The sequence below is a fragment of the Miniopterus schreibersii genome, assembly GCF_964146895.1.
Source record: "Miniopterus schreibersii genome assembly, chromosome: 14".
Classification (NCBI taxonomy): Eukaryota; Metazoa; Chordata; class Mammalia; order Chiroptera; family Miniopteridae; genus Miniopterus; species Miniopterus schreibersii.
Genome location: NC_138114.1, coordinates 26,363,628 through 26,377,369, shown reverse-complemented (window position 1 = coordinate 26,377,369; position 13,742 = coordinate 26,363,628). Strand labels below are relative to the sequence as shown.

Sequence of the window (13,742 nt, the reverse complement as noted above, 5' to 3'; positions counted from 1 at the left end):
AAAGAGCACAAGCCTAAATCGACAAAAGACTTAAAGCAAGTTCTTGAACACGATTATAACAACTATTTTCACATCTTTATCTGCTTATTCTATCACCTGTTTCACTTCTGGGCTGGGTCTTTTTCTCTTTTGTTTTTAAAATGAAATATTTAGATCAATGACTAAGATCTCTTTTTGGGATAATTAATAACCTTGAAGTTGCACTGTCATTAGTAGGGTATTAAAAATAAGATCTTTAAAAAAAGATCTAAATATATTTAGTTCAATTAGCATTCAATGCAATATGGAATTAGGAGTGAATTGTAAAAGAAAAAAATCTAAGGGACAGGAAATACATTCCTCATGTCAATATAAACATCAGACACAAACCCTAACCGACCACGTACTGACTTCCTCCTCTGTTTCTAGAGAGAATGTTTAAAAGTTTGGGCCTGGATTAGACATTAGTGACTGAATACAATTGCATTTCCAAAAATTTTCTTAAATAGCCTATGTGTTACTACAAGAACCCAAACGTACTTCGAGTTTCACATAAACACAAAACATTTTCTAAACCAACCGATTCAATTTTAGAACCATGTGGACGGACACACAGTCTCTAAAAGTTATTAAAAGGAAAAAAAGTGCACATGTACCTTAAACTTTACCTTCTTGTTAAAGCATTTTGTGTAAATCCTGTTTTCTTCTAACTACCTGAATCAGAATGACTATCTCCGTTACTCAGGTCAGAAAACTAAAGCTGGCCGATGAAACCGACTTGAATTCAGACGTCCAGGGTCATTTCCTGGTCAATGTTTTGCATCAAGTTGCAACGAAAATCCAGCTGCCAGGAGAAGCATCTTGAGATTTTGGTCATTTCAATTTACCATGTGACTAACCAAATTTAAAACTCACTCCATTAACTGACAGTTAACATGGCATCTTGCTTAAGTCAAGACTCACTCAAGATTTACTTAGCACTTTCACATAGAAAGGGGCCTAGAGTTCAACAGTTTGAACTCCTAAAATGGTATCACAACTGGGTTCTTGAAAACTATGCTCCTAAGACAGCATCCTGCTAAGTACTGTGTCTCCCCCTCAGGACGTCGACTCTTAACTGCTGGGGCCTTACTAAATGCAACTGATGAGCCACACGCCCCTCCCTGCCCAACAGGTATAAAAATCACTCCAGTGAATGGATGTGGAAGGGACTTGTCTGTGTCTTATTGTGTGTGAGGAACTGTACTAGAGGCTTCTGTCTCAATTTTCCCATTTTAGCAAGCTATATAGCATCCTTGGTACGTAGGTGAGGAACCTGAGTTCCGAGAGGTTAAGGCCTAGTGGAAGAACTGGTACCCAAATCTAGAATTGATTCAAACGCCATGCGTCCTAAAAGCAGAAAGAGGAAACCAGACAGATGGATCTGAAATGTTAAGAAAAGCTAGTATACCAAATATAATGTCCAAAGCCTGAAAAAAATATTTGTTTATATGCCACATTTTGGGAATTGAGAGTAACTTTTTCTTTTTCAGAATCTCCTGGGTTTATAGTTTTTAATTGAAATATAACCCAGATAAGGAACAGTGCACACATCATAAGCATATAGCTCAATGAAATTTCAAAACCTCCACTCAGGTAACCAGCGCCCTGATTAAGAAACAGAACAAGCCCTGTCAGCGCGGCTCAGCTGGCTCAACACCAAGTGAGGTGGCCGGTGCAATTGCCGGTTTGGCTGCCAGTCGGGAGCATATGGAAGGCAACCAATCGGTTCCTCTCCCTCTCCCTCTCCCTCTCTTTAAGCATGTCCTTGGGCGAAGAGTAACAAAAATACCAGCCCCTTTTGTGCTCTCTTGTTAAGTTTACCTTTCTAAGGTAGCCTTTAGTACAGCATTGAGAATCTGAGTTAGATATCTATCAGAAGCAACAGGGAGCCCGGCCGGACGTGGCTCAGCGGTTGAGTGTCGACCTAGGATCCAGGCGATCGGGGTTCGATTCCTGGTCAGGGCACATGCCCAGGTTGTGGGCTCGATCAATGATTCTATCATTGATGTTTCTGTCTCTCTCTCCCTCTCCTTTCCTCTCTCTGAAATCAATAAAGATATAAAAAAAAAAAAGTTTCACACCCTTTAAAAAAAAAAAAAAAAGCAACAGGGAAACTGTTCATTTTCCGACTCAAAGACCAGAAAGAAATAAGATTTTAAGGCTCACAAGGTACGTTTTAAAAAATTATCTTTATTTAGGTTTCTGATTCAGCACATGTATCAAAGACTAATCAACATAAAGTAAATAAGACATTAATTGGAAGTCTTACATCTCTCTAAACTCTGACCAAGAATGTCAAGATTGCCACTATTACCAGAACTCCAACCTAGTCAAGTTGTAGACAAGCTATCATGAACGTACAGAGTGCACGGATATCCAGAGGCAAAAGACACGCTAGCATTTGGCTCTCCTCTCTTCCTTGCTGATGTCTTTCTATTTGACAGTCCACTCTTGCTTTCCATGCTCAGTTCCAAATAAAGTCCACAGCAGCCTCAGGGTCAACCTGACCAAATACTCTTCTGGAGGAATGCGTTCTTGAACTGTTGTGCCTGCAACTTTGTTTTCGCCAGGATTAAGTTCAGATCGAGATGTACAATACAATCTAGATGACGGTGCAGACCAAGTCAAGAACTAAAGTTGAGCAGTAACCCGAGTTAAGGCATGAATGCACACACGCACACGTGCACACACACACAGCACCCACGCTATCATGAACATAGGATTCCTCCCATTGCCTAAGAGAGGCGACCAGGGCTTGGCAGTTAACCACAACTGCTGAGCGTTCTGGAAAATGCTCCCCATACTTTTATGCTAACAGCTGTGTATGTTTTATTTATTTATTTTTTAATTGAGAAAAAAAAAGAAACCTAGAAACAAAAAACCTAAAAACCCCTAATTTCTTACAATGGCTCTTGAGTATGGAACTCATGTAGCAGCGTCAATAGCTGGCTCTTTAATAATTTGGAAATAAAAGGTTGTTTTACTGTGTATTTCTTTGGTAGTCATCACTACAAAGTCTTCAGTGTTGGTTACCTATAAGACAAGTACTAAGACAGAAGATCAAGTTACAGAGATATTTCTTCTGTACTGATTAAGATAAAGATGTTGAGCTCTCAAAGCACAAATTACTACGCTTTTTCTTGTCTTACTGGGCACCCGCTACAAGCAAGGCTTCGTGCAGGAAAAGTTGTTCGTGCCTACCTAACAAAGTGTGATACATATTCTATTTTCCTACAATTGAACAGGTAACAAAAATTCACATTATCAATTATTTCAGGTCAAATCAGAAGCCAATTACAAAGGGGCAGCAGCACTTGGTGTCAAAGCCACATCTGGTCACACATTCATTCCATGGTTGTGGGATCTCAGGAGCTCAGAATTTAAAGCTCCTTTCAATCAGCAAAGGAGCAAGGTAAATGAAATCTTAAATACTTCTACCATCTGCCAAATTTCTAGAATTCTGTCTAAAATGCCAGCATGCTCTTGAGAGAAAGCAGGTCAGAGCCCAGAGAGGTGTCAGGGGTTAGGTTAAGTTAATTTGGTTTTGTGTAAAAGGCATGGCAGCCGGGCAATGGATTACTTATCCTATTAGCAGCACAGTGGTAGCCAAGGGTCTCTCAGCAAGACAGGAAAATGAAGCTACTGAAGCTACTAGAGCTCCCGCCTGTCTTCGGGATGGCTACTGATTATACAAAGGCCTTAAGGGGGTCAGTCCCAAGAAACCCCAGGCAAGTGGGCAACAGGAATGGCAGTAACCATGTTCAGCCCCCATGAGAAACGGCTGAGGTAAGTCAGCTTCCCACTGGGAGGGAAGGGGGCTCTGGCCTCTCTAGGCTCGGGGTGGGAAATCTGCCTCGGCAGGCTTCACACGGGGTCATAAAACACTAAAAAGACATGTAACGGCATCAATTCAAAGTAGTAGTGTTTGTTCTATCAATTCTGAAGGTCTGCTGGGTGAGGAAGTTAGATTTATGGTGAAAAGGTGCTGTCTGAAGGAGCCGTGTTTTATTTTGAAATGAAATGACTAGTTCAGGGGACCCAGCACTACATTTCGGCAGAAGTCTGAATGTCAAGAACCTTGTCTCTAAAAGGCATTGATCAGGAACTGTTTGCTCACTCCAAGTGCTCTGTCATTCTCCACAGGGCGATCTTGTGACTTTTGTGCTTTCAGGAGGTAACTAAACTGACAGGAAGCAGAGGGGAGATCATTCCATTAGGGACTTCCTTGTTTGAGTGCAAGACACTAATCCAACAGCAATGAAGACTACAACCTTGTAGAAGATTCTTGTAAACATATACCATATTTCTCCTATAAGAAAAACCAAGAACTGTACCATGAAGGCAAGTGTTTGCCTGCTCTCAGAATGCCTTGGAATGGCAATGTACCAGGAGGGACAGTGAGCTGTTGGTGACATCCCCGGGTTTCACGTGACCCAGTCTAATCATGTTAAAAATCTAAAGCCTCAATAATAATATGCCAAACTTCTCCTCCTATTTGAGAACTGTTCTATGATTATGTATATTACACACACATTATAAATAAAATTTATATAGATGTACAATTTCTTCCAAACAATTGAGGAGTGACATTCTCGGTTTAGGGGGATGGAAGCAGGAAGAGGTGAGGAATCCTATTGTTGCTTTTACTCTCAAGTTCTTAAAATGCTAGTCAAACACTATTATCCGACAAGACTTTTTTCTTTCTGTAACTCTTAAATATGCATTCAAAGGCAAAAATGGAGGTTTCTATACTGTACAATATTAAATATCTACAATGTCATGGTTCCTTATTTTTAGGAGTGTATTTGATAAAGAGCTAGCTATTAGAGATGGTTGTCACAAAACATGGACTCTTAAAAATTACTGATAAATTAACTTTTAGTCCTCTGATTATATCCAACAGATACACATTCTCATCATAAAATATACATTCTCTAGTAAGTTATTTTCATCCACAGCATATATAAATATGCAAACACAGGTGGTAAAAATCACTTTACTACCAAAGTACAAAACAGTAACTGCTGAAAAGCAAAAATAAAGATGTTGCCATATTAAGAGTGACTCACAGTGTTCCACCTCAACGTGAAACCAAACGATTTATTTGTGCTAAATGAATAGGAATAATGTATTCAGAATATACTTCTTTGTACACACTGCACTTGCTTATACTGGGTGAAATAAGCAGTCATCAATACTAATGTGCTACTTTCCTCTACACCTCTTCTCTTTCTGCCAAGCAATAAAGTACTGTGTGGCTATTATGCCAAGATATTTCTATAATGTTCATTTCAAATAGTATCTTCTAATAATTTCGCACCTTTAAAATATTTGTTCAACTCTATTTCAGGGGAACACAAATAAAGAACGCAAAGGGAAAATAGCCGTTTTTGTTACAATCGCATTGCCTTCTGCAGCAGAAATCAAATAGCACGCTCTAATCAGCCATCGCAACCACGGTAGGAGGACAACATTTATGGACTCATGTGAGAGGGGGCCAGTTTGGGTAGATTAACATTAAAGACAAAGAAAGAATCACACTTTAATATACAATAATTATCCATCCCGCATAGGTGGGAAAGGTACAGCCACGTGATCCATCACTTTTGACTGTTTTACAAGAGACATGGATGTTGATATACACTGAAAATAACCTATAAAAAGCGTATCTGTAGAAAGCTCTATTGAACAGTGTATTGTCTTGGGCACTGATGCATCTAACTTCCCATTCTGCACTGAAAGCTAGATCTCCAAAGGTCTGAACTGTAGTGCTGAATTATTGGTATGTTTGGTAAACAACATGGCAATGGGGGGATAGTAAGAACAGCTCAGTAATTTTCTGCAAATTCATGGAAAAAAAATATAAAAAAGTTATCCCTTTTTATTTTACAAACCTAAAAGCCAGGAAAATGAAGCTCTGGGGCCAAGCAAAAAACTGCACACTGCTGCTGAATTACCAAACATCGAATAGCAGATGTTCCAGGCGGGGAATGGACGTACGTGTCGATTCAAGTAAAACACTGATGGAAAGGGTCGTCTGATTAGTGTTGTAACCCACAACACTGGCTGCGTTTCCAATGAACATTTACAACAATTAATAGTGAAGCCTAGATAACCTCAGTGCAAATCAGTCAGATCCAAATATGCCAGGGGAGGAAGCCTTTGGCATTGAGTAGACGGCTCCACTGTACGAGTCCCAACATGAGATTCAGACTAAGCACATGCATTAAGGCTGGGAGGAGGGGTGCACCGAATGTTGCGAAGGGGTGGGCTGCGTGGTGGCTGCTGAGGGGACCGTGGGCTGCATGGGTGGTGGAGGTGGGGGCGGAGGCGGCTGGACCGGGGTCTGTGTGTTGGGAGATGGAGGTGGCGTGGGCCGTTTGAATTTGTCAGGACTGTTGCTTCTCCGTGGTGAAGGCCTCTGTAGAAAGGACAGGAACAGTAGTCAGTTTAGGGACAGACAGCTCATTTCTACCACAGCCTGACTCAGAGCTGAGGCCAGTGAAATGCTGACCATCAAAGATAAGAAACCAGCAATTCCCTTATCTATCCCTATTGGTTTCTAAACGAGTAACGGAAACATAAATAAGGTAGAGTTTACACCTACACCTATGAAAAAGCAAAATCATTATGTAACTTGCATTGACCAAACTAATGGACTTGTCCCCTATCAATGAGATGGTCCTGAAATTGAAACACAGCTGTCACATCCTCCCTTAAATCTGTCCCAAGTTCCTTCTAGCACTAAAAAGTTTTCAATATCCTGAAAGCTTAAGCTCAACCAAAACAGTTTTGCTTTTACATAGAGCCCATCAAACTAGCAGAACAGCTTCAGAAAGATCTTACGTGCTTTGGGATAAGTTTCTTCTTTTAAAGATTCCCTTACTGGGAATACCTTCAATGCTCTCCTGTTCTCAAACCCCTATTAAGCTACCTTTCCAATTGTTCTATTAGTCAATGAAATAACCAGTTCTAAAGAAAAAAAAAAATCTCCTGCGTGAGGTTTGAACCAGATGCATTTAAGGTTCCTTCTAATTTCAGGAGAAAAAATTCTGAGTAAAACTAGGAACAAGGTTAATTTCAGGAAGAATACTGAGGGCCAGTGAACTATGAAGGTGGAGACAATAAATATTTTAGACATTATGGCAACTAACAATAATTTGTTATGGCAGGGAGTTGGCCAGACTTCAATCAAGGTTTTGGCCAGAGTTCAAACTACACTTCACAAGGGCTATTTTTCAAAGAAAGCAAAGTTGAAATTTTGTTTCAGGGATGGAGTTTAGTGTCAACACCAGAATTCAATGTCAAACTTTCAGGAAGTCTCTATAGTTTTTAAGGTGAACTGATGGAGGGAGGGAGGAAGAAAGGTGAATGTCTAAGAGCATCAATCCTGGTCTGCTAAGGAGGACCAGTGATACCACCATCTGGAGTGAAGTGCTGCTTCCCAGCCCATGGAGACTTACTGTGATACCGTGAGATGCTCCCATATGCTGCACATGAAGACCCGGGGAATTGTAGTAAGACATTCCGGCTCTTGTCAGAGAAGTTGGTGGCGTGAAACCAACTGTGTGACTTGCATATGAAAGACCTGAAATATAACAACATTGTAAGTATTATTTCAAACTCAAATTACCTGGTGTTATCAACCACCTAGGAAGCTTCAAAATGCAGAAGTTTTCAGTCACCCACAAAAATGAAAACAGGTGAGAAGCATGGTGGGCTCACTCAATGGCCTGCTGGATAACAAGGGATGTAAAAGTCAAATCCTGGAACAGAATAGAGCATCCAGAAATAATTCCATGCATGGTCAAATGACCTTCAACAAAAGTGCTGAGAATTCACAATGGGGAAAGGGTAGTCTCTTCAACAAGTAGTGTTTGAAAAACTGAGTATCTACCACACGCAAAAGGATACAACTGGACTCCTATCTTACACTATACACAGAAATCAACTCAAAATGGGTTAAGGACTTGAATGTAACACCTGGAACTATAAAACCCCTAGAAGAAAACACAGGGGAAAGCTTCCTGATATTGGTCTTGGCTATGACTTTTCAGACATGGTACAAATAGCAGAGCCACAAAAGCAAAAGCAGACATCAAACTAAAAAGTCTTCTGCTCCGCAAAGGACACAATTAACAAATGGTAACCTATGGAACGGGAGAAAATATTTACAAACCATGTACCAGGTATGGGATTAGTACCAAACTATATAAAGAACTCCTACAACTCAATAACAAATAAATAACCCAATTAAAAAGAGGTCAAAGGACTTAGGCATTTCTCCAAAGACAACATACAAATGACCAACAGGCATAGAGAAAGATGTTCCACATCACTAGTCATCAGGGAAGTGCAAATCAAAACCAGAATGAGGTATCACCTTCCACCTGTCAGGATGACTATTATAAAAAAAAGGAAAAGGTAAGTGTTTGCAAGGGATGTGGAGAAGTTACAACCATTGTGCATCTTGGCAGGAATGTAGCCTTTGGAGAAGCCACTATGGAAAACAATATGGAGGTTCTGCCCAAAATTAAAGACAGCATTACCACACGACCCAGCAATTCTACTTCTGGGTATTTATGCAAAGAACTGAAATCAGGATATTGAAAAGAAATTTGTGCCCCCATGCTCACTGCAACATTATTTACAATAGCCAAGATCCACGTCCATCAACAGGTGAGTGACTGAAGAAAATGTGGCATATACGTACAGTGAAGTATTATTCAGCCTTTGAAAAGAAAATGCTATCTTGTTAAACAGGACATGAATGAACCGTGAAGATGTTATAAGCCAGTCGCAAAGAACAAGGAAGAGATAAGGAACTGTTCAATGGGCAAAAGTTTCAATTATACAAGAAGAATACGTTTTAGAGATATGCTATACAACCCTGTGTGTTATGCAGTTAAAATCTGTTAAAAAACAAAGTCAGGCCCTGCCAGGAGATATGAGGCAAAACCACTGTGTGCGTGTGTACACGTGTGTTGCAGCCATAAGGTAAACAAAAACCACCACAGAACTTTGCAACTTTAGCATATTCCATGAAGAAAACAAAAGCCCTATATATGCCAGTGGTTCCCAAAACAAACTGATATTTAAGAAAGAAACAAGCCCAAGTGCACTATAATATTCTAGTCTTCATCTAGGACCTGAGAATTATCTCCAAAGTGTTTTATAAATGCACATGCCCCGCCTCTCCTCATTATCAGATACTGCTGGGTTGAGGTCCCAACAGCTGTATTTTTCAACATTTCTAACGTGGTCATCACCCACGTGCAGCTGAAGCAGCCACGGACTTTTCTAGTGAGGCGATGGTCCCGTGGTCCGGGTCATCACTTATTTATCACTGCGTAAATGTGGCTATCTTCACATCTTTGCGTTCCCAGCATCTACCAGGTTATCTAGCACAGGGCAAGCTCCATATGAATGAATGCAATAAAAATGGAAACAAAGGAGGGATGTGGGGAGTTTGGATAGAGGTATCTATTGTCAATCACTGGGTACCTAAGACCAGCTGTTGGATGCCAAGCAACGTGAACTCCACTTAACTTTTTTCTGAATTACACAGAAACAAGAAGCCGTTTTGGAAGCTTTCCCATATTGTCTTTGGGCTTCTGTGACTGAGACATGCAGCCACTAAGCCTACCTTTAGTTGTCTTGTCCCCGAATTGCCTGTGCCCTCCACATCTAACATGAAGGGTTCGTTTCATTTCTTATTTTGACTATCAATTAGCGCTGCTTTCTCTCTGAAATATTTCCATTTCTGATTGCGGGTATTTGGTTCACATTTACAAAACAAAGGCCTGGGGTAAAGTACAAGGCTTTGGGAGGTAAGTGGCCATAAACTGTAATGTTTATTTGTATGGCAAGGACTTTGTTCAGCTGGGAGAAGGGAAAAAGAGGTTTTCTTTGAAGAGCTTTGGGGAATATACAATCCTAAGCCTATTTCTTATGAAAGTGATGAAATTTAAGAGAAAGGCTATGAAAGGGGATCCTTATTCCCAGATAGAGAAGCTCAGAGAGTTCAATTCATAATAACAAAAATAAGATATAGCCTATTTTCTAATATTACATGGTTAATTATTATTATGTTAAACTGCTAATCAAGAATCTTCAAAGTCTCCCTATTGTCCACCTAAATTTAAAAAAAAAAAAATTATCTTCTCTGGCTATTATAAAGGCCTATGCATTTGGTTCCAAACTATCTCCTGATGGTCAGTGGATCTCAAAGCCCTTGATCAACCCAAATCAAATGAATCAGAGTCTATGGGAAACAGGGTCCCAGGTCAGCCGGTGCTAAGAACCAGTGACCTTATTTATCACTCTTGATTCTGACACCCACATCTCAGTTCATACCATGCCCTTGGCCTGGGATACCTTCATTTCACCACAGGACTTAAGTTGAGTCTTCCACCCCCTTACCCCCACCCCTGTCAACCAGGACCTCACTCAGTCTTCTTAAAGAGGCAAAGAGCCAGATACAGAGTCTGCCATGTTATCTCAGACTCTAGTTCAGCCACTTGGTATTGAGTGACTATGGGCTTTTAATCCTTCAACTGTAAAATGAGATTATCGTAGTGACCTCACAAGGTGGTTGAAAGCTCTCTAAGCTGGTAGTTCGCTGATGTTTGAACTTCATTTTAAACTACTTAGTTTTTTTAATTGATTATAATATATTTTAAAAGTTTATAATTCATAAGAAACTGCAAAAATACTAGCGTTCTCATGTACTCTTGCCCCAGCTTCCCCGAATGACATCTTACATAGCCACAGCACATTATCAAAACCAGGAAACTGGCGCTGCTCTAATACAGGCGACCAAGGTACAGACTGCTTGCATGTCACCTGTTTTTACTGTGTTCTTTGTGTGTGTATGTATGTGTACAGATCAATGTAGTTATATCACATGTACAAATTCGAGTAACTCTCCACAATCAGGACACAGAACTGTTCCATCATCACAAAGAAACTCCTTTGTGTTAGTTCCTTTAATCTTAACCCGACAAGGACTAATCTGCTCTCCATCACTGCATTTCTGTTATGTTGAGAAAGTTATAGAAATAAGGGTTGCATCATAGATTATAGAACCCTTGAGATTAGCTTTTTTCATTCATCACAACACCCTTGTAATCCATCCAAATTAATTGCATGTGTCAAGTTAGTTCATTTTTATTGCTGAGTAGTAGTCCATGAAGTAGGTGTACTACAGTTTAACTACTAAACTTTTTAAGGGATATAAAATATATAAAATTCAGTTGGACTTGTACTAAGAGTTTCTTATTCTTATATTTCCCCCACACTTCCCAGACCCTGGGGTTGATTACAAGCTCAGAGAGGCCAGAGACGGTGTCTTACTAACCTTTGTTTTCCATTAAGTCCTAATCATCATGCATCTGACCCTCTGACCCAGGAACATAATAAAGAATACAAATCCAAAAGACGCCCAAACTGGGTTGAAACCGTCAACCCCCAAACACCAACCTACTTAAATAGAATACTATGGCTTCACGAAGCTATTGCTGGAATAAATTTCTCTTGCTCTGATACAGAAATGCATTAATTAAAGTAAAAATCTTGACTTCATTGTCCACAAGTGCAAGACTGCAAATTTAGAAGATAATTAATTAAAAGCAATTCATGACAAAACAAAAACACAAAAAAACCCCACCACTAAGCAAAATGAAGCAAGATACAAAAATGTATAATCCATATAAAACCAACTTCCTAAAGGAAAACTGCAAGAAGTAGGGGTAGAGAGAGGAGCCACTTGAAAACTAAAATGTTAACACCACTTTTGGATAAAAGGATTCTGGATGATTTTATTTCCACTTCTCTATACCCTTCTGATTGCCCCCAAATTTTCTGATATATGTTTGCTAAAGAAAAAATATATATAAATAAACTAAAGGCAGACACCTTTTTTTTTTTAGTTACACAAGTCATACATGGAAACACTGTCTTTGTAAAAATTCATACAATCCAGATATGATTTCCTCTGTAACTCTCGCTGACCTGGCTCCCTCACCACCACTCCACCAAGACGGCTCTTTCTAAGGTCAGCAGTGTCTGCCTGTTGCCGGCGGCAATTACCACCACTTCTGATTTTACTTGACTTTGGAGCAACATCTCATGGAGCTGACCACTCCTCCTTGAAATGCTTTGTCTTAACTTCAGTAACATACTAACTTTCCTTTCACTTTCCAATCTTCTTTCCCTCCCTCTATATACTTAACCTCTATATATTAGAGTTGCTTCAGGATCAGACGGGAGGCTTTTCTCAGTACCCTCTCTCTTCTATGACTAGGTGCTCTCATCTAACTTCCGTAGGCTTTTGTAAAATATGTTTCTAATTTTAGAATCATTTTAGGTCTACAGAAAAGTGGCAACACTAGTAAGATAGAGTTCCTGTATACCCCACACTCAGAATCCTGTTACTAACATCTTATATGTTAATATACGGTACATTCATCACAACTGATAAACTAATACTGATACATTATTCAACTCAGGTCCATACTTTATTTGTATCTCCTGAGGTTTCTAACTAATGCCCTTTTCCTGTTCCAGGATCCCATTTAGAATACCACATTATATTTAGGTGTTGTCACCTAAGGCACTTCTTGGCTGAGACAGTTCCTCAAATTTCCTTGTTTTTGATGACCTTGTCACTTCTGAGGTGTACTGATCAGGTTGTTTTTTTTAAAAAAATATATCTTTATTGATTTCAGAGAGAGGAAAGGAGAGGGAGAGAGAGAGAGATAGAAACATCAATGATGAGAGAGTCATTGATCAGCTGCCTCCTGCATGCCCGCGACTGGGGATGGAGCCCGCAACCCGGGCATGTGCCCTGATAGGGAATCGAACCCCCATCACCTGGATCCTAGGTCAACGCTCAACCGCTGAGGATCAGATATTCTTAAACAGACTGTCCCTCGATTGGGACGTGCCTGATGTTTACCACATGGGTAGACTGAGGTTCTGGGTTCTGGGGAGAAAGACCACAGAGGCACGCAGCATATCAAGGGCACATAGCACCAACATGACATAGCATTGTCGATGTTGACCTTGATCGCCTGGCCAATGCAGTGTTTGTCAAGCTTCCCCATTGCAAAGTTACTCCTTTTTTCTCCCTTTCCACACTGCATTTTTGGAAGTCCCTAATGCTCAGCCCACACTTAAAGAGTGGGAAGTTACTTCCATCTCCTGAGGGTCGAGTATCTATGCAAATTATTGAAATTCTTCTGTTACCAGGCTTTTCCAGGTTCACCTTGTATATCCCCTGCCCCAGCCCTACAAACATCCATTTCTCCAAGGAGCCCTAGTTCTTTCCACTGGAGAATGGAATTAGAAACCATGATTTAGGCAGTGGGTGTGCATGTTGCTAGTGGGGTGCACACCTTTTTCGAAACTTCGTTATTCTTCATCTCTGATGTAGGCACATTAAAATATACTAATTGGAAATGTCTCTTTCTTAGGCTGCATTAAATAATGGATGACCGAAAAATAATTATTGAAAAGTAATACTTCCCCATGGATAATCTACATATACAAGTCCACATATAATGAATAAGAGGATCTTTCCTAAGTCCTAAGAAATTTATTTTTAAAATTGTGAAACAGGATTCAAATATCTCAAAAAGTTGATAAAAATGCATGATTAGCCAATATCAAATGCTAAGGGAGGGAGAAGAACCAAAGTGCTTAAAATGGAAATAAAGACT

At 40.0% G+C, this 13,742-nt stretch overlaps 1 protein-coding gene across 1 annotated transcript in view; it reads right to left on the bottom strand.

Annotated features, from left to right (window-relative positions):
• Positions 1-2,191: 2,191 nt before the first annotated feature.
• CCDC6 (coiled-coil domain containing 6) overlaps positions 2,192-13,742 on the bottom strand; it is a 99,832-nt gene continuing 88,281 nt past the window's right edge. Inside the window, exons 8-9 of the mRNA XM_081157557.1 lie at positions 7,485-7,609; positions 2,192-6,442 (exon numbers count right to left, since the gene is read on the bottom strand). Coding sequence (XP_081013683.1) covers positions 6,248-6,442; positions 7,485-7,609 — 320 coding nt within the window. The 3' untranslated portion in view covers positions 2,192-6,247. The remainder of the gene's footprint in view (positions 6,443-7,484; positions 7,610-13,742) is intronic.